General features: G+C 44.6%; 1 protein-coding gene and 1 non-coding gene across 2 annotated transcripts in view; one reads left to right on the forward strand and one right to left on the reverse strand.

Annotated features, from left to right (window-relative positions):
• Nucleotides 1-5,177, forward strand: part of LOC126093756 (arginase, hepatic) — an 81,876-nt gene extending 76,699 nt beyond the window's left edge. Inside the window, exon 7 of the mRNA XM_049908744.1 lies at nt 3,744-5,177. Coding sequence (XP_049764701.1) covers nt 3,744-3,973 — 230 coding nt within the window. The 3' untranslated portion in view covers nt 3,974-5,177. The remainder of the gene's footprint in view (nt 1-3,743) is intronic.
• A 1,579-nt stretch (nt 5,178-6,756) lies between these two features.
• LOC126096604 (U2 spliceosomal RNA) lies at nt 6,757-6,940 on the reverse strand. The gene has a single exon (XR_007522060.1). It is a non-coding gene; the product is annotated as a U2 spliceosomal RNA (small nuclear RNA).
• Between the last annotated feature and the right edge of the window lie 14,851 nt (nt 6,941-21,791).

Below are 21,791 nucleotides of genomic sequence, written 5' to 3' on the forward strand. Positions count from 1 at the left end.
TAGAAATAGATAAAATTTATATACATCTTCATATAAATAATTAATTAGACCGAGCGAGGTGGTGCTGTGCTTAGACACTGGACTCACATTCGGGAGGACGACGGTTCAATCCCGCGTTCGGCCATCCTGATTTAAGTTTTCCGTGATTTCCCTGAGTCGCTCCAGGCAAATGCTGGGATGGTTCCTTTCAAAGGGCACGGCCAACTTCCTTCCCCGTTCTTCCCTAATCCGATGAGACCGATGACCTCGCTGTCTGGTCTCCTTCCCCAAAACAACCCAACCCAATTAATTAGAACATTATCAGTACAGGTTGCTGATTGGCCACTGTCTCATTTTGATTTGATATTAAAATTAGCAGCTATTACAATTTTTTCTTTTTTTTTTTTCTCTACAAATGTCTTTCAGCATAATTTGAAGCTTAGATAAGAATAGTTCTGTTGTTGGATTAGATTAGATTAGATTAGATTTACTTTCATTCCAATTGATCCATAGTGAGGAGGCCCTCCAGGATGTGGAACGTGTTAGAAAAACAACAATACATGACAAATATTTACAACTAAAACAAATAAGCTAATGTACCATTCCACAGGTCCCAAGTGGAATGATCGTCATTTTTTAATGAACACTAAGAGTCATTTTACAAATACTAATGCACTGAATTTAAAATAAAAAAGTTTTTTATTTATTTATAAGGTAATAAAAATGTAATACAACTACTGTATTACTTATTTACAATGAACACATTACTGCACTGAAATGGTGCAGAAGTTATGTTGTACTTGTATACAAATCAGTTGGTTTTACTAAGAAATTCAGCAATGGACTAGAAGGAGTTGGCCACCAATAAATCCTTTAGGCTTCTCTTAAACTGAATGTCATTGGTTGTTAAGCTTTTTATGGCTGCTGGCAAGTTATTGAAAATGTGTGTTCCTGAATAATGCACACCTTTTTGTACAAGACTAAGTGACTTTAAATCCTTGTGAAGATTATTCTTATTTCTAGTATTGATTCCATGAATTGAGCTGTTGGTTTGAAAAAGTGATTTATTTTTAATGACAAATTTCATTAAGGAATAAATACATTGGGAAGCAGTAGTTAGTATCCCTAGTTCCCTAAACAGGCTTCTGCAGGATGTTCTTGAGTTCACACCACATATAATTGTTACTGCACGTTTTTGTGCCCAGAAAACTTTATCTTGGCTTGATGAATTACCCCAAAAAATAATCCCATATGACATTATGGAATGAAAGTAAGCTTAGTATGCCAGCTTTTCCATTTTTATATCCCCTATGTCTGACAAAATTCACATTGAAAACAGAGATTTGTTAAGATGCTTCAGCAGTTCTGTGGTGTGCTCCTCCCAGTTGAATTTATTATCAAGCTGTAATCCCAAGAATTTAACACTGTCCACTTCTTCTATCTTCTTGTCATCGTATGTTAGACATATACTCTTGGGACACCCCTTCCAAGTTCTGAACTGCATGTAGTGTGTTTTTTCAAGGTTTAGTGACAAAGAATTGGCTAGGAACCAGTGATTAATGTCCACAAATATTTTATTGGCTGATCCTTCTAAGACTACACTTGATTTGCTATTTATTGCAATGTTTGTATCATCGGCAAACAAAACAAACTTGGCATCTGGTAATGTTACTGATGAAAGGTCATTGATATACACAAGAAAAAGTAAGGGCCCCAAAATGGAACCTTGTGGGACCCCACATGTAATTAGTTCCCAGTTGGATGATGCCTGATAGCTTGATACATGTCTCTTTCCTAATAACACCCTTTGTTTCCTGCCAGAGATATAAGATTTGAACCATTTTGCAGCATTTCCTGTTACACTATAATATTCTAGTTTACTTAAAAGGATATTGTGATTTACACAATCAAATGCCTTTGGCAGATCACAAAATATACCAGTTGCCTGCAATTTTTTGTCTAATGAATTAAGCACATTTTCACTGTAAGTGTAGATAGCCTTCTCAATATCAGAACCTTTTAGAAATCCAAACTGTGACTTTGACAGTATGTTATTTGAGATAAGATGGTTATAAAGACGACTGTACATTACTTTTTCGAAAATTTTTGAGAATGCTGGCAACAGTGAAATTGGACGGAAATTTGATGCTATTTCTTTATCTCCCTTCTTAAACAGTGGCTTAACTTCAGCATATTTCAGCCATTCAGGAAATATTCCACTGATAAACGACTGGTTACACAGATAGCTTAATATGTTACTTAGCTCAGAATCATGTTCTTTAATTAACTTTGTTGATATTTCATCATACCCACTAGATGTTTTTGATTTTAAAGATTTTATGATGGACATTATTTCTGTTGGGGTAGTGAGGGTCAAATTCATATTATGGAAGTTACTTGAAATGTCTGGTCTAAGGTAATGCATAACAGCATCTACCAAACCTGACAACCCCATCTTTTCAGTAACGGTTATAAAATGTTTGTTAAAAAGTTCTGCAACACTATACACATCTGTCACCAATGTATCATTTATTCTTAATGCTATTTGTTCCTCTTCATGTCTGGTTCTACCAGTCTCCTCCTTCATTCTACCGGTCTCCTCCTTGGCCTCCCTGGGAGTCTTAATATACAGATTATTATAACATTTACTAGTGAGTCTGCTATTTCTACACAATAGCTCTCAAACACACATTCTCCATTTAAATAACTAAATCAGTTTCTAGTCTCATAATTTATATCACTATGTGGAAGTATACATGAGCCTCTATGTGACTTGTTTCTTCTGCAAAACCTACTTGCCAATCTGAAGGTCCCTATCTTGTTTAAAATTTTTGATTGTGTCCTCAGTAAACCAGTGCTTATTTAAACAAACAGTTGTGTTATTTGCACAGTCTGTCAGAATGATTTCCAATTCGTCTGTTTTGGAGCATTTCTTGTTTAAAGTCTCAGTGTTTGAGCTACTTATATTCCAGTGCATGACATCTACTTTGACCATTACTTATAGGCTTTAGCATAAATTTGGGACATCATTGGACGACAACTCCGATGTCACCCACAACTAGTGTTAACTGTTCCTGTATTGACCAACCAACTGCAACAGGCATGGAACTCCATCTCACAAGCTGACATCCAGCACCTATTCAACACATTTGCATTCTTCCATTCAACATTCTGGCAGCTACACCAAATATTAATGTATCAGCATTTCACATTTGCAATGGCTTATCTCATGTGTACATTAACATGTGATCTTGCAATGTTAACCACTGAAATATGTTACCTAGGAAGCGTATTCCTGAAATTTCATTACTCTGCATTTATTATTTTTTGGTGTTACGTTTTTTTTCTGTCAGCTCATTTTTCATTTCAAGGCAGATGGTTCAATTTCTCTCCAGCTTCTTATTTTGCAGAGAAATGAGTGGTGAATTTAATAAAATCACCAGTGACATCAATGCTTTTTGTGTATGAAAGTGGCAGACTTCTGCCAGTATGAATAATAAATATATATTCTTCGAAGCTACAGAAATTATTAAATACTAGCACCTTTTTCAACTTATCCTTAAATAGAACTAATGCTTTTATGTCCTTTATTTTTGCAAGATGTGCATTAATATTATGTAAGGTTGATGTTGCAGCCTTCTCTGACATAAAGCCTTGCTATATACTTCTCTATGAAATTCGTTCCTATTTCTAATTTCATTATTACCATTAAGTGCAACCTCATGTTTACTTTGCTTATTTATATTAAATTGCATCTTGCATAGTACGAGGTGGACTGACACTACGAGAGGGACTGCAGATTGTGGAGGAAGTTCATCGCACTGGACGTATGGCAGCTTTTGATATTGTAGAAGTTAACCCAGAACTCTCAGATGAAAGGGGTGTTCAGCTCACTGTCGAGGCAGCAATTGAAGTATGCCGCTCCGCTGTTGGCTTTGAGCGAAGAGGATGGCCAGCTGCAGGCATTACCATTGACAAAAGGTCATGTAATTAATGCCAAGTGATCTTAACACAACACTGAGTTGTTAAAAAAACCATTGCATTGTTACTGTGGTGTAGTACTGCCCACTGTAAGTTTGAGTCATCTTAGCTGGATGGTGCCATCAGTAACAGGAAATGTTCTAGTCTGTATTTAGAAGACTATGAGCCACTTATTTGTAAAATTGTGTTAAATAATCTAAAAATGTATGAAATGACCATTTACTGTATAGGGAAAGATGGATCAGCGATATGCCTTGACATTGGAAGTTGGTAGGACCCTTGCCATGCAACAACATATGTTCGGAGCCTGACTTGTAAGTTTCAGAGAAGATGTCACTCCTTGTAGTTTCAGAAGCCTGTTGGTTATGCAGTTTAGCCTGTCAAGTTGAAGTTTTTGTTGAAATTTAGAGTCTATTATAGCAGGATTAAGAAACCAGTTTAATAAACAATGTGTGCAAAAAAATTAAACTTCTGAATTGGAATGAAACCAGCCATTTTGTATATGAGCAGAGTTACATCGTTTTAACAGTTTATTCACCTAGTTTAAAGCAGAACATCATGGATTAAATGTGAAGTACTTCAGGATGTGCACCTATTTGGTGCCCATCAGTTTCCCAATAAGGTTCTATCTTAATACTAACTTGGCAGTAGAACTGCAAATTTAGTGGCAGTGAAATTCCACTCACTTTGTCTTCTTGAACATTTTACTGTTCAATAAATTAGACCTGTGACATACATAAAGTTCTCTTAGAAGTGTATGTTCAGTAAGTACCTTTTGAATGGTGTATTTCATCTGTTTTACTCGCCTTATTTCATCTGCTCTTGGAGGACTAATTAAGAGAGCTGCCATCTTGTGTAAATGTAGCTATGTAAATACTGAAAATATATCACTTTTGTCTTTTATCGACCTGTTAATAAATTTCATATAATGGTAGTGCACGGTGAACATGTTCCATGGTACAACAGATGACTAATTTTCTAAATAATTTGTTACATTAATTATCATTCATAATCTACTGATTATGTCTGTATGTCCCAGTATGCTGTTTCACATGTTTGTGACTTACCACCTCCCCTTTTATGAACTTTGTGTTTTACTGCCTAAGTATTTAATTTATAAATCAACTAACATCAATGAAAAGGCTGAAAATTTCTTAGTATTACATTAACTGAATGTTTATGTATAATTTTACTGAAATAAATACCATTGAAATTTCTTCTGCTGTTTGACTGTCTGCATGATTTTCTTCCTTCGTGAAAACTCATGGTGTAAAAAAATGAGGAGGGGGCTCACTCACATCCTAATATTACAAAGAAATATCTGTAGTCTTTTTTAACATTCTTAACAGTTCTTTACTTGGAAAATGATTCTGGCTACAAAATTACAACACAAATTTCAGGTTATTAACAGTCACTATACTTTTCAGTGTGAGAACAAAGTAAACAGTAAATGTTATATAGTGCTTTAAATTGTTCATGTGTTTGCATGTAAAGTGATTGTGCACTGCAGTGTCAAACTAATTACGACACAAGGTGACAGTTTGCCCTTGGCAATTATTGCACCACCTGCAGACTATAACACGTAATGCCATCAACAAATACATTCTACGGAATATCTGGCTGTCGTGCCTACCACCTGATGCGCAGAAGATGCAGTATGCGCTGGTGATCCTGATGCATTTGCACAGATTACATACTGTATCGCAGAAATGTACCCATACCAGCAACACAATGCGTGAAATATAAACACTTCAACAGAGTGCTGTGAAACCTGAGTGAATCCAAAGCAACTGTTGAATGTAATATTTCACAGTAATGAAATGTCTAAACAAATTAGAAGGAAAGTAAGGTTTCCACTTGTGCCTGAACATTGATTTTTGATTTAAAGTCTCCACATAAACAGAGGAAGCCATTTGATTTCTTTGCCACTACCAAGGGTGTGGACCAAGCACCGGTTTTAACATGTTGAACCGCCCCAGTGTCATGGAAAAATCGTGTTCCTGCATAACAGCTGTCCAGATGGAGACTTCAAAGGGCCATGCTCAGCAGATATGGGGTACCGCATTTGGCCATGAGGAGATACAAGCCTGGAAATCTGTGGTACATCTGAAGCCAGGTTCAAATATAGATACAAAGGTGGTCCAAAGGTTGTTAAGTCCCTGGAAGAGAACTGTGTCAGAGACAATCTGAACCTCATCACTGATGGGGAATACAAAAAGCAAGAAGGCATCCAGAATGAAATTGTTGCCTGCTGAATGTCTATTGATGACAAAAGCTCAAGAGATGTTTTTGTAGACAGATATAATTGGGAATTGAATTGGCCAACTCCCTTTGCCTATTCCACCATGTAACTCTTCTGTTTCTTCAAATTCTTTAGCCCATTTATTAACATGGGGCCTCTTGCAGTTATTTCTGTTGGCAGTATTCATGCAATGCATTGCTGCTATTGCTGAGTGAATGCAGCATTCATGTGCCACTGAGAAAGTTGGATCAAAGCACTCCCTCTCATACTGTTGGGGTTCCAGACAGCTTACAAGGTTGATATCTGCACCTCAGTTGCTGAGATAGTGCACGGAGAGCCGTTAAGAATACCAACTGAGTTTCTAACCTCTGTGCCACTTCTGAACCAAACAGAGTTATCCTTGTTTGTACAGACGATTCAGGATTACATGCCAGAGATCGGACAAGCACCAGCTAGGCACAAGGCACTAACATATTGTTTGCATGTCGTGCTGCACTCGAATTCCTCATGGACACCACCTGCATTTCAGGCTGAGAGGCAATGTTTGAACTGATTTTAGGTGGGCTGAACCCGGTAGTACAGTAATGCTTGACCAGTCTGCGACAGAGGTGGGACAAGCCCCTAGCACTCTGTCATGAGCCAAAAATGATCTTAATATTCTGGTCCTGCAATGCAGGACGTATCAGACATTAAGATAGAAATGTAGTATTTGGTCTTATCAGCTTAGACAGAAGGTATGGGACCCTACCAAGTTTTGTGACAAGGAAAGCAATGTGGATGGGCATGGGGACAGTGCTCCCACAACCATACATCCTGCAGGCAATGAACATAGTCCTGGGCAGCTCACACTGGCCTCACAGAAGACCATTCCACTTGCCCTGTCATTGCAGCCAAAGTTGGTTTGTACAATAGCTGGCAGAGTTGTCAAACTGAAGTACTCCTATATTTCAAGTGCTCTGCAGTTTAGTGGATGGTGGGAGGGTAGTATTAGTATCTACACAGGTGAAGTATGATGTACTGTATACTCTCTGGAGTGTGTGAATGGTCAATTATAATTGTTCCTTGAGTGAGATGTTGTTCTTAGTTGCTTTCTATTTTTAATAGAGTTGAGATATCTTATATGTAGGTATTGTAAATTGTCTACAATTGTACACCAATCGCCTCCCCACCCCATGAACCGTGGACCTTCCATTGGTGTGCCTCAGCAATACAGAGAGCCATATCGTAAGTGCAGCCACAACAGAGGGGTGGTTGTTGAAAGGCCAGACAAACATGTGGTTCCTGAAGAGAAGCAGCAGCGTTTTCCGTTGTTGCAGGGTAACAGTCTGGATGATTGATTGATCTGGCCCTGTAACATCAACCAAAATTCCCTTGCTGTGCTGGTACTGTGAATGGCTGAAAGCAAGGACAGGGTGTATATGACCCGGGACAACCGGGAGATCCGGGAAAAACCCGGGAATTTTTTCAACCGGGAAAAACCCGGGAATTTTTTAGAATTCCGGGAATTTTTCGTTATTTTAGGTTTCAGTTAAATTTTTGCAATATTGACTGGTAATAATCGATGCTCTAACAAAGGATATTACTCTATCCCGCTAATGCAGAATAATACTACAACAATAAAACGTGAACGAGAAAAAAATATGAAAATAAAACATAAATTGCAAAGGAAATGTGCCATATACAACAACAAAACACAGTGCTCATACAAACGTTTGCCAACAACAAAATGTGTCAAAGGTGTTAGGAAGACTATGCAGTGCTTTATAACAACAAAATGTCTCCGATGAGAGTGACGTCACAACGGTTTAACTAGATTCGTTATAGGAGTTACGAGCGGGCTCGTGCGCATGCGCAGTTGAGTGGCGGGGCAAACCGATGTATCTGACCCGAATGACAATTACGGGGGTGGAGGGGGTGCCAAATTCATATTCTTGAGAAGAAAAAAATCATGTTTCACAAAGAGCCTAGCATCCAGCGCACGTTGGTCTACCGATTACTCATGATTTTGAAACGCATCCCTCTTGGTTTTTGAACGCACTCTGTAAGTTGAATTCTGAATGAATCATAAGTTAAATTTTGAATGCGTGCCTAGTGTACGTGATGTCTGTCAGGGGAATCCTCGTCGCATCTAGAAATAAACTTTCCTGCAACCAAAAGGGGACCGGGCTATACGAGCTGAGCAGAGTAAAGCCGAACGAGTGAACGCCAACCGCTGTCTGATTATGTGGTTGATTGGGCTCGCAATGATCAGCTGTGCTATAATTACTAGCGAAATCCATAGAGTCAGACTACCAGAGTGGAAATAAACGACTAACAGGAATAACAGGTAAGAAAGATTACGTATTATCTTCTCGGTGTATCCAAGAAAATGAAATTTTGTCAGAAAATTTTTGGCCAGATCGCTCCACTTGTAAGGGCCAGGTGTACAGCCCCCTTCTAGCAGCCGATTAACTTCTATTCTGGAAGTAGGGCGGAAAGTGGTTTGTACGAACATCATAACGCCTAACCGGAGAATAATCAGGGATAACTAAACCGGTGATTCTGGCAGGGTTAGTGAAGTTAACCAGCGACTAAATTTTGACAAAGGCTGGAATAGTTCCAGAGTTAGTCATGACAAGATTGTTTGTTAGGACGAGGAACGGGGACATCACACCAATTAGGGAAGAATATGACGATTCCAAATTTAAGTAAAAATCTCGTACTACTACTTTTCGATCTCATGCTCGAGAAACTGGGGCGTATGAATGAAATGTGAAACTATTTTCTAACATTAAACTATTTGCTTGTAGTAGGCCTAATAGGCAATTTATGTTGGTCTTCGTGAATTATACTCTGTCGTGTTATAAAAATGACCATTTGTGCAAAAACAGTCTCGTTTATTTGGTATGTGTTACAATTTCTGCAGTGTTAGAAAGACCTATTTTGTTTTATCTAGCAGACAGCGACAAAATAAACGTAATCAGATTTGAGACACCACACCAGTCATGGGTAGTATTTGTATTAACAACTTACGCAGCATTAGACAACGATATTTCGGCCTCTTTTCTTTTATGACATAACGTAAGATCTTTTAATGTTTTACACATACGAACATACGGGCTTCCTGCGTCATTGTAGCTGCCAAAGCGCGGTGGCGCCTCTTACCTGGCGCCTCTGACGACTACTGAAACGAACCTATTTCTAACAGGTCGCGGGAAAATATTGCGAATGGCTGTTTGAAAAACGTTACTTTCAAAGCAAATTTCCTCTTTCGCAAGTGGAACTATGTGTGAGAATGTGCGATGAATTCCTTAAATCACAGAGCGTTTGATGACGAGCGATTAGAAGTTGTGGCGACAGTCGACTGCCAGTAACTTCACCGGCAAAGCGCAGAGTAAAAGGTCTTTGAGGACTCGAGGTTCTTTGGATTATTCCTGTCTGCGTCTAGAGAGTGTACACATGTAGTGAAATTGTGCATTGTTTTTCTTGTGTTTCTGGAATAAACGAACCGTAATAAAAGTGCCTTAACGTAATAAGTTGGTATTTTTTGGTGCGTGGACCGTCACTATAGCCATAAAAACCCACATTGGTGACCCCGAGTCGCGAAAATACGTTGCAGTCGCTCGCTGTGTATCACCGGTTTCGCGCCAATAGACAATGTCGCAGCCTCCAGTTTTTACGGCAGTGCACGACGCCGCGACCACAGAATGGACATTCGACTGTGAAGCGCAACGCTTCACCCCGTGTGCCACTAATACACCGGGAATGTTCGTATCTCCCGTGTTTGCCTCGCCTGGCCGGACGACTCTAACCTCGGCCGGCATACCACACCGGGCGCTGTACACATCGTCGCAGACACCTTCCGCGGCATTCTACGCTCAACAGGATGCCCCGCCAGCACAGGACCACGGAAACCCCGAGTTCCTACCACACAGCATGGACCACGCGGCCGGCCAGTTTCTGGGTCCACATGCACGGCTGCCGTTTAACGTGCCCCGCTTCGCGCCGGTCGAAGGTACACTCGCGCCAACCGCGCCGGACCGTTTATACGCCTACCCGTCCTGCCGCCCCGCGCACACCTCGGGCGACGCACCTGCTGTGGTTCCGCCCCGTCACTCGGCGCTCAATCGCGATCTCGCGCCCCTGCTCGAGATTCCGCCCGCGCCTGCCGTGCCGTGCTTGTCGTGTGGGCGCACAGATTCCGTGCCTACATGGACTGGATACCACGTCTCGCCTACACAGTTAACGGACGTTCAACGCAACCCAGTGAACACCTTGCAGAATCCCTGTGCGTTTCGTGCCCCTCCTACAGCCCCGCAAACACTGACCCCCGGCCGTTTTCCGAAGCTGCCGCCGTTACAACCGGACAACCCAGTGATGTGGTTTACCTTGGTGGACAATATGTTGGACATACACGGTATTGCGGACGACAGCACCCGTTTCGTGTGTTTAGTGAACCATCTGCACGACCACCCTGATCTCATCAGTGACTTATTGCTGAATCCTCCTAAGAGCAACAAATATGCCTCTGCTCGCGCATTACTTATCGAACGTCTCTCTCGTCCGCCGGCCGATACTATTCACAATATAATTTACGACGAGACCTTAGGCGACAGAACACCCTCACAGCTGTGGCGACGCTTGCGTGCACAGGTCGGTACCGAGGTTCTGCCGAACTTAGCGCTCTGGGCATTGTGGTTGGTGAAGCTACCACAAGAATTACAGTTACATTTGCTCCCACATACCGCAGCGTCACTCGAGGATAAACTACGGCTGGCGGATCAGGCATACGCTATTATTCGACACAGCACAGTGTCTAACACCGCCGAGGTTGGTAACCCTGTGTGTATACTTCCACCGTCGGGCGGTAGAGGCCGGGCGCGTGCGTATCGCGGACAGCACACGGAACAGCAGCCACCTAGCGGCCAAGACCGGGAACCGCCAGCGGGTCGGCAACAGCCGCTCCCCACCCCAACAGGGCTAGCGCCTGCCCGCCCCGCCTTCCCCCCGCCTGACGCTTCGGCTGGCGGGACGAGTTTAGCCGATTCACACATATGCTGGTTTCACACCACTTTCAGGGACGCCGCTCGCAACTGCCGTCCGCCCTGCGCGTTCCCAAACGCCGCACGCGGGCCGCTGTAGGCGCCACGGCCCGCGGATACAGGCAGGGGCGCCCACAGACATTGCATTCTGTCAGATCCCCCACCCCACGAGGACGTCTGTACGCCTTGGATGTAGGTTCGCGCCGGTATTTTCTCGTCGATACCGGAGCAGACGTTAGTGTCATACCTCCCACATTTTCCATAAAGGACATGACATCAACCAAACTGTCCCTTCAAGCAGCAAATAAGTCGACACTTCGAGTCAAGGGCCTGGCAAAGCTACCTATTGAACTCATACCTGGTAAACAGTTCACTTGGTCCTTCTACGTGGCTGATGTCGAAGATCCAGTATTAGGCATCGACTTTCTTTTTCACTTCGGACTGTCTCCAGATCTTCAGTCAGCCGCATTATTGCACCACGCCTCGTCCACGCAAATAGCATGTTCAGTCGCCTCTTCGGCCCCCCCTCCCCCTCGGCTGCCCGACGACCTTGGCACAGATCCCATCAAGTGCCCCTCATCGGCAGACAGCCTCACGATTTCTACTGCCCATCCCCAACCTGAATGCCCTGCAGTCGACGATCTCCGTCCTCACAACGCCGAACGGAACCGTGCCAGCTCATCGGCTACGCAAGCCCTCACCGAGGCACGACGCCTCATACAACGCCTGCCAACGCCGCCACCACCTGACACCGGAGATGCACCTCGTGGAACCTCGTCGACACCGAAGCAGACTGCTTCCCTGGCACATCAGGTTAGTGACTCTCGTGTGCTACCGATCCCCGTTCACGACGGCCCCCAAATGAGTCTGCCAGCCAAGCTGAACGCTATTACGAATGGCACGACTCACAAAATTGTCACGACAGATGGGCCTCCAGTACGCCATAAAGCGCGCCGACTGCCACCACATAAACTACGCCTTGCTAAAGCCGCAGTGGAGGAACTTCTAAGGACAGGCATTGTCCGCCCATCGGACAGTAACTGGTCCTCCCCCATACATTTAGTTCCCAAAAAGGACGGCACTGTGCGCCTGTGCGGCGACTATCGTCGCCTCAACGCACGGACGGTATTAGACAATTACCCGATACCTCACATACAAGACTTTGCGCAAGTACTCAGCGGAGCATGCATCTTCAGTGTCTTGGACTGCCGCAAGGCATATTTACAGATACCAATGGAACAGAGTGACATTCCAAAGACAGCAGTAATCACACCTTTTGGCCTGTACGAATTTTGTTACATGCCTTATGGTCTCAAAAACGCGGCCCAAACTTGGCAGCGTTTTATAGACTCACTTCTTTTTAACTGCACGTATTGCTACGCATACCTCGATGACATACTAATTTTCTCCCCCTCTGACAGGGAACATGAACTCCACCTGGCCACGATACAGGACTTATTGACACGTAACGGAGTCGAGATCAATAATGACAAGTCGCAACTCCGCTGCACCGCTGTCACTTTTCTGGGGTACACAGTCTCCGCGGATGGTATATGCCCCCCGCAGGAGCGGGTTGACTGCATTCGTAAGCTACCTCTCCCAGTGTCGTTTCGCGAATTACGCCGGTTTTTAGGAACTGTCAATTTCTACCGTCGTAACCTGCCGATGGCGGCAGCAATTCAAGCCCCTTTGACTGATGCATTGGCCGGAAAACAAACCTCAGGCAGTCGCTGAGTACCGTGGTCTGACAGCATGGTGAGAGCTTTTGAAGACCTTAAATCAGCGTTAGCACATGGTGTCACTCTCGCCCATCCTTTGCCAGATGCCTGCATCTCGATTACAGCGGATGCAAGTGATTTCGCAATCGGTGCAGTCCTACAACAGCATGTCAATGACAAGACTCAACCGCTCCGTTTCTTTTCCAAAAAATTATCTACAGCCCAACGTAAATGGTCAGCATTCGACAGAGAATTGCTCGCAGTTTACGAAGCTGTAAAATATTTCTGCACAGACATTGAAGGAAGGAATATAACAATCTTCACGGACCACCGCCCCCTCGCGGAGGCTATCCGTAACCCCGCTACTGACCTTCCCCCACGTAGGTTCCGGCAAATGGACTTAATTTGCCAATACACAACAGACATCCGTTACATTCGAGGGTCAGAAAATGTGGTGGCTGATTACCTATCGCGTATCACTGCAATTTCATCCCCCATTAATTTCGATGAGTTGGCCCACTTACAGGACAGTGACACCGAATTGCACAACCTCCGACAGGACCCAGATACTTCCCTTCAGATCGTTTCGTGCAACCTACCGGGCTCGGCGAAGCCACTGTGGTGTGATACTTCCACGGGCACCTCTCGGCCTATTGTCCCCCCTGCGCTACGTCGCCAAGTGTTCAGTAGTTTACATAACCTGGCACACCCTGGTGCTAAGGCTACTACTCGCCTGGTTACAGAACGCTTTGTGTGGCCAGGTGTGAAGAGGGATTGTCGTACTTGGGCCCGTGCTTGTTTACAGTGCCAGCGCAGCAAAGTTGGCAGGCACACACAACCCAGTCTAGGTAAATTCGACATCCCGAAAGGCCGCTTCCGTCATGTACATGTGGATCTCGTGGGACCATTACCCATGTCGGATGGTTTCAGGTACATCCTGTCCGGCATTGATCGCGTTACACGTTGGGTGGAGGCAATCCCCCTGCAGGACATCACAGCAGATTCCGTAGCACGCGCATTTGTATCCTCCTGGATAGCTCGATTTGGCTGTCCTACATCCATCACCACCGACCAGGGAAGACAGTTTGAATCCCTGCTGTTTAACAAACTCTGCGTCCTCTGTGGGGTGGATAGATTCCGCACTACAGCTTACCACCCACAGAGCAATGGACTGGTCGAGCGGTGGCACAGAACGCTGAAAGCGGCACTCATGTGCCATGGTGGTGAGTGGTGCGATGCCCTTCCCTGGGTTATGCTAGGAATACGCACGGCTTACAAGACAGACCTCCAGGCTTCGCTCGCAGAGTTACTGTATGGCGAGACCCTAGTCCTCCCTGCAGAGTTCGTCAACGACGAAGCAATCGCCGACCTGTCCGACCTCCCCATGCTAGTTGAACGGGTCCGGACACACATAGCCGCGATCCGCACGCCTCCTCCACGGCCACATACCCGCCCTCGCGTGTTCAGGCATGTGGCACTGGACTCTTGTGAGTTCGTTATGTTACGGGATGACACGGTCAAACCGGCATTACAACCACCCTACTCTGGCCCACATCGAGTAGTGTCTCGCAGGGACAATACTATGGACATTCTTGTCAGTGGTCGCCAGCAGACAGTTTCCCTCAAACGCGTGAAACCAGCCTGGACGATCGAAGAATCTGTAACACCTCCCCCCGAGTCTAGTGTTCTTTCATCAGATGGTGACGACCCCGACCCCACACAGACCACTCACCCCCCTGCGTCCCACCACGATCGTAATGGCACCGAGCCTACACCCGAGGGCAACTCAGCGGTTGCGTACGATGATATGCTACCCTCGTTCCAAACAGGCAATGCGTGTGACAATCCACAACCTCAGGCTCAAACTCATGTTGCGTGTGACATTACACCGTCCCAAGTGTTGATACCCAATACCTCCACAGAGTGTTCCAAGGTTTCTCCTGAACTACGTTACTTTTCGCCCCCACCCCCCCTAGTGCACCCTACATCCACTGCCGACGAAATTTGCATCGCAATCAACGCCTCTGAGTGCCAACGCGACGAGCTTTCCTTGCAGCTCCACGAGGGATCCATCTTCGTCCTCCGCATAGGGGACACTTCACGTGGGTCCACACCCACGTCACACATCACCATCCTGCGCACAGTCCCTATCCCAAATGGGGTGGATACGGCTGCCATAACCGCAACGTTCAGCACCGACGGGATGCTCAAGATTCGCATCCCTCTCTCCGCCGGTACTGCAACAACATCCCCTGTGCCCGTCCAGTTCACGCGCACAGGTCGACCAGTCCGACCCCCCCACTGGATGGCGGACTACACGAGCGCTAGTCCACCCTGCACAGACAGTATGGACACTTAGCGCACGCTGCTACCAACCAGCGAGCATCCCACAACGCCACTACACAGGAAGACACCCACGTCCGTCCACCAGTGCTCCGCACTCCTGGGGGGGGGGCTCTGTGGCGACAGTCGACTGCCAGTAACTTCACCGGCAAAGCGCAGAGTAAAAGGTCTTTGAGGACTCGAGGTTCTTTGGATTATTCCTGTCTGCGTCTAGAGAGTGTACACATGTAGTGAAATTGTGCATTGTTTTTCTTGTGTTTCTGGAATAAACGAACCGTAATAAAAGTGCCTTAACGTAATAAGTTGGTATTTTTTGGTGCGTGGACCGTCACTATAGCCATAAAAACCCACAAAGTATTTAGAGCCCAGATCAGACAATCGTGTCGTTATTATGAGCAAATTGGTGTAGTGCTACGGGAAGCTCTCGCTCCTCTGCGGTATCTAATTTATTTGTGGAAAACTTTGAGAACAAGTCACTGGACTCGGCTAAAAATTTTACTGGCACATTTGTGTGATGTATCTTAAAGTGTAACATGGGCAAGAAAAATCAACATTATATGTGACAGCTTAGCTTCTGTTGCAGCTTATTAACCTTAGAGACCAATGTTGTACGTGAAAGCTTTGCTTTTCTTGTAGCAACACTATGTATATTAATTTAAAACATTAACTTTTCCTGTTTGTGTATCCGCGCTACTTAACAGTGATATTGCTATTAGCGGACTACATCACGTGTCCTACACTCTGAATATCCGCTGTCATCGGCTGGCGGATCACGTGACATGAGCAATGACTCGCTTACAAAAGCGTATCGTAATCTCGATTACATGGTTCGGAAAGTAACATGCGGTGTTTGGTGGGATTCGAATTTATACTTTCGTGATACGAAAATATACAGCGTACTTATTGATGCAAAAAAAAAAAAAAACTGTCACTTAATAGCACGGAAAAAGTGTGTTTTCATCCGGGAGAAAGTGTATTTTTAACCGGGAAATCCGGGAAAAATCCGGGAATTTTTTTTCCTTGTCCACGTATACAACCTGAAGGAGAAACTATAGCTGTAGTTTTCCTGAGGGCCTCCAGCTCTACTGTATGGTTAAATAATGATTCCATTCTCTTGCAATCCCCCCATTCATCTCTCCGTGCAGGGACTACTCAGGAGGATGTTGTTATCAGGAGAAAAAAATGCTGACTTTATATGAACCGGAACAAGGGATGTTAGATCCCTTAACTGCAAAGGTATTTCAGAAAATTTAAAAAGAGAAATGGACATGTTAAATTTAGATATGATGGGGTTTAGTGAAGTTTGGTGGCAGGGGGAACAGGACTTATGGTCGGGTGAATACCAGTTTATAAATATAAAATCAAATAGTGGTAATGCAGGAGTAGGTTTAATAATCAATAAGAAAAGAACAATGCAGGTAAGCTACTATAGACAGCATAGTGAATGCATTATTGCAGCCAAGAAAGACACTAAGTCCACACCAACCACAGTAGTGCAAGTTTATAGGACAACAGGCTCCGCAGATGATGAAGAGATTGAAAAAATTTATGAGGAGATAAAAGAAATTATTCAGATAGTTGAGGGAGACGAAAATTTAATAATCATGGGAGACTGAAATTCGACAGTAGGAAAAGGAAGAGAAGGAAAAATGACACGTGAATATGGACGGGGGAAAGGAATGAAAGAGAAGCCGCCTGGTAGGATTTTGCACACATCATAATTTAATCAGATGAGTGTGTGGGGTCTGTTCTTTCAGAAATGTCAAAAAGAACAGATACCATGAGGGATCTGCTGCTGTGATACATATTATGTAAACTGAAGTGGGGGGGGGGGGGGGGGGGGAGAGGAAAGGAAAGGAAAGGAAAGAGAAGGAACTATTAATGTCAGCTGCAATGGAACTTTTTGTGGGTTTAGCGGTGACCAGTGAAAATGTGTGCTGAACTGGGATTCAAACCCAGGATCTCCTGGTTACTAGGCAGTTGCACTAACACAGTGTTTATCGCAATTGCACAGACTTATGTTGGCGCGCCTGCTGGACAACCCACATTCGCACCTAGCGCCACCTATCCACAGTCCCTGTCCATGTCCTCCATGCTTGCTATTTTAAGATTCCCGCATGAGGTGAAAAGTAATTTTGCATCCACACTGAAGGTGCGGGATTCATTACCCATCGAGGTGAATCAGTTACAACAGTGTTTGGTGCTGTTCTTTCAGGTATGCCTGGGAAAAGAGACACCACATAGGATCCAGAGCTGTGAAATATAATATGTAAACTGAAGGGAAGAAGTAGAGGGAAGGAATTATTGATGTCAGCTGAAACAGCACTTTATGCTGATTTAGTGGCGACATGTGAAAATGTGAACCAGACTTATTCGAACCTGGCCTCTCCTACTTACTAGGTGGTTGCATTAAACACTGCACCATCCAGAGACAGTGTGTTTTGCAGTTGCATGGACTATCTTGGCACAGCTTCCAGTGATGCCACATTCCCAACTGATCTGCAGGCCCTGTCCATGTTCTCCATGCTCACTACTCTGAGACTTCCATATGAGGTCAGAGGTAAATGTGCATCCCCACTGAAGGTAGGAGATTCATTGCCCATCGAGTTGAATTAATTACATGAATGTGTGGTGTCTGTTCTTTCGGTCGTGACTGGAAGAAGAAACACCATGCTGGATTCGGAGCTGTCATACAAATTATGTAAATTGAAGGGGGAGGAGGGGGAAGGAAAGGAAAGGAAAGGAAAGGAAAGGGAAGGAACTATTTATGTCAGCTGTGATGAGATTTTAGGTGGATTTAGTGGTGACATGTGAAAATGTGTGACAGACTTATTTGAACCTGGGATCTCCTGCTCACTAGGCAGCTACATTAACCACTGTGCTATCCTTACACAGTGTTTATCGAAATTGCATGGATTATCTCAGCATGCCTCCTGGCTGATCCACATTCCCACCCAGCACTGCCTATTTGCAGTTCCCATCCATGCCCTCCAGGCTCACTACTTTGAGATACCCACATGAGGTCGAACTTAATCATGCATCCACACTGAAGATGGTGGATTCATTGTCCATCAGGGTGACTCAATTGTATCAACACGTTGTGTGTGTTCTTTCAGATGAATCCAACACCTTCAGTGCAGATGCACAATTACAGTCGATATCCTGTGGGAATCTCAAAGCAGTGAGTGTGGGGGACAGGGGCGAGGACTGTGAATGGGGAGTGTTAGGTTGGAATGTGCGTCGGCCAGGAGACCTGCTTTGATAGTCCGCATACTTGTGATAAACATGTGTTTGGATGGTGCAATGATTAACACAATTGCCTAGGGTCGAATGCTGGTCGGGCACATCACTTCTTGCTGCTAAATACACATAAAGTCCCATTCCAGCTGACTTTAACAGCTCCCTCCCTTTCCTCTACTTTCCTCCTACCCCCCCCCCCCCACCCCTCAATTTACATAACATAACTTAATCATCGCTAACAGTTTGTTTAAGAACTATGAAAGAAGATTGTATATGTGGAAGGGACCTGGAGACACTGGGAGGTTTCAGATTGATTGTATAATGATAAGAGAGAGATTTCAGAACCAACCCAAAAAAGGCGTAGGAAATTGAGGGGGATGAGATCTGGATATACTGAAAGACCCAGAGGTTGTTAAGAGTTTCAGAGGGAGTACTAGGGAACGATTGACAAGAGCAGGAGAAAGGAATACAGTAGAGGAAGAGAGATATAATAGTGCAGGCAGCAGACTATCAAATAGGTAAAAATATGATGTCTAACAGAAATCCTTAGGTAAGACAAGAGATAGTTTCTGAATTTTATAGGTGACAAGAGAAAATGTAAATATGCACCAAATCAAGCAGGCAAAAGGGAATACAAATATCTTAAAATGAGACTGACAGGAAGTGCAAAATGGCTAAGCAGCAGTAACTAGAGGACAAATGCAACGATTTAAAAGCAGATTTCACTAGGGAAAAGGTAGATACCGCCTACAGGAAAATTAAAGAGACATTTGGAAAAAAGAGAACAACCTGTATGAATATCAAGAGCTCAGCTGGAAAACCGGTCCTAAGCAAAGAAGGAAAAGCTGAAAGGTGGAAGGAGTATATAGAGTGTCTATACAAATTCAACCCTCATCTTGATAGTTTGCTGAATAAGGTAATAACAAACCGAAAAACAGTTCTTATATGTGGAGACGTAAGTGTAGACTTTAATAAGCCAAGCAGTTCAAAATCTGAGTTGATGAACATATTAACAGCCAATAATTTGGAGATTACAGTATGCTCCCCTATATATAAAAGGAATCATTCTATTACTACTATAGACCAAATGATAATTAGCTCCAAAACAAAATACACTCCTGGAAATTGAAATAAGAACACCGTGAATTCATTGTCCCAGGAAGGGGAAACTTTATTGACACATTCCTGGGGTCAGATACATCACATGATCACACTGACAGAACCACAGGCACATAGACACAGGCAACAGAGCATGCACAATGTCGGCACTAGTACAGTGTATATCCACCTTTCGCAGCAATGCAGGCTGCTATTCTCCCATGGAGACGATCGTAGAGATGCTGGATGTAGTCCTGTGGAACAGCTTGCCATGCCATTTCCACCTGGCGCCTCAGTTGGACCAGCGTTCGTGCTGGACGTGCAGACCGCGTGAGACGATGCTTCATCCAGTCCCAAACATGCTCAATGGGGGACAGATCCGGAGATCTTGCTGGCCAGGGTAGTTGACTTACACCTTCTAGAGCACGTTGGGTGGCACGGGATACATGCGGACGTGCATTGTCCTGTTGGAACAGCAAGTTCCCTTGCCGGTCTAGGAATGGTAGAACGATGGGTTCGATGACGGTTTGGATGTACCGTGCACTATTCAGTGTCCCCTCGACGATCACCAGTGGTGTACGGCCAGTGTAGGAGATCGCTCCCCACACCATGATGCCGGGTGTTGGCCCTGTGTGCCTCGGTCGTATGCAGTCCTGATTGTGGCGCTCACCTGCACGGCGCCAAACACGCATACGACCATCATTGGCACCAAGGCAGAAGCGACTCTCATCGCTGAAGACCACACGTTTCCATTCGTCCCTCCATTCACGCCTGTCGCGACACCACTGGAGGCGGGCTGCACGATGTTGGGGCGTGAGCGGAAGACGGCCTAACGGTGTGCGGGACCGTAGCCCAGTTTCATGGAGACGGTTGCGAATGGTCCTCGCCGATACCCAAGGAGCAAGAGTGTCCCTAATTTGCTGGGAAGTGGCGGTGCGGTCCCCTACGGCACTGCGTAGGATCCTAAGGTCTTGGCGTGCATCCGTGCGTCGCTGCGGTCCGGTCCCAGGTCGACGGACACGTGCACCTTCCGCCGACCACTGGCGACAACATCGATGTACTGTGGAGACCTCATGCCCCACGTGTTGAGCAATTCGGCGGTACGTCCACCCGGCCTCCCGCATGCCCACTATACGCCCTCGCTCAAAGTCCGTCAACTGCACATACGGTTCACGTCCACACTGTCGCGGCATGCTACCAGTGTTAAAGACTGCGATGGAGCTCTGTATGCCACGGCAAACTGGCTGACACTGACGGCGGCGGTGCACAAATGCTGCGCAGCTAGCGCGATTCGACGGCCAACACCGCGGTTCCTGGTGTGTCCGCTGTGCCGTGCTTGTGATCATTGCTTGTACAGCCCTCTCGCAGTGTCCGGAGCAAGTATGGTGGGTCTGACACACCGGTGTCAATGTGTTCTTTTTTCCATTTCCAGGAGTGTATAAATCAGTAGTAATTAAAGCTGGACCCTCAGACCGTCATGCGCAGGCTATAAGCTTTTGTGTAAAGATTAATTCATCTAGCTTGGAAAACATTAATAACCTGGTGGAAGTAGCTAATATGTTTGATAATTATTTTATTAATGTAACAGAGAAACTACAACAGACCTCCCATAGAAAAGAGCATAAAGAAACAGGCAAAAAAGCCTCAAGCAAACCAATGTTTCTGTACCCAACAAATGTAGAAGAAGTACAGGTTACAATAAAAAGCCTCAAAATGAAACACTCTGCAGAAGTAGATGATATACCTGATTTAATTATAAAGAAATGTGGGGGCCTGATTATTGAGCCCTTAACTCACCTACGTAATCTATCTTTTGTTACAGGAACTTTTCCTTCATGTTTAAAATGGTGAAAGTAGAACCATTGTACATGAAAGGAAACAAAGATGATATTTCATACTACAGACCATTGGTACTTATGTCTGTTTTCTCAGAAATATTGGAAAGGCTCTTCAATAAGAGACTAACAGACTTCTTAGAGGATAATGGTACTTTGTCAGAATCTCAATATCGGTTTAGAGCAAATCCTTCAACCAAATCAGCAATTCACTCCTTTCTATTTGAGGTGCTGTTAGCATTAAAGAAAAAATTTACCAAGGGCACGTTTTTAAATATGTCAAAGGCATTCAACACCATAAATTATGATAAATTGCTCTACAAGCTAGAAAATC

This window comes from Schistocerca cancellata, chromosome 1 (genome assembly GCF_023864275.1).
Source record: "Schistocerca cancellata isolate TAMUIC-IGC-003103 chromosome 1, iqSchCanc2.1, whole genome shotgun sequence".
Taxonomy (NCBI): domain Eukaryota; kingdom Metazoa; phylum Arthropoda; class Insecta; order Orthoptera; family Acrididae; genus Schistocerca; species Schistocerca cancellata.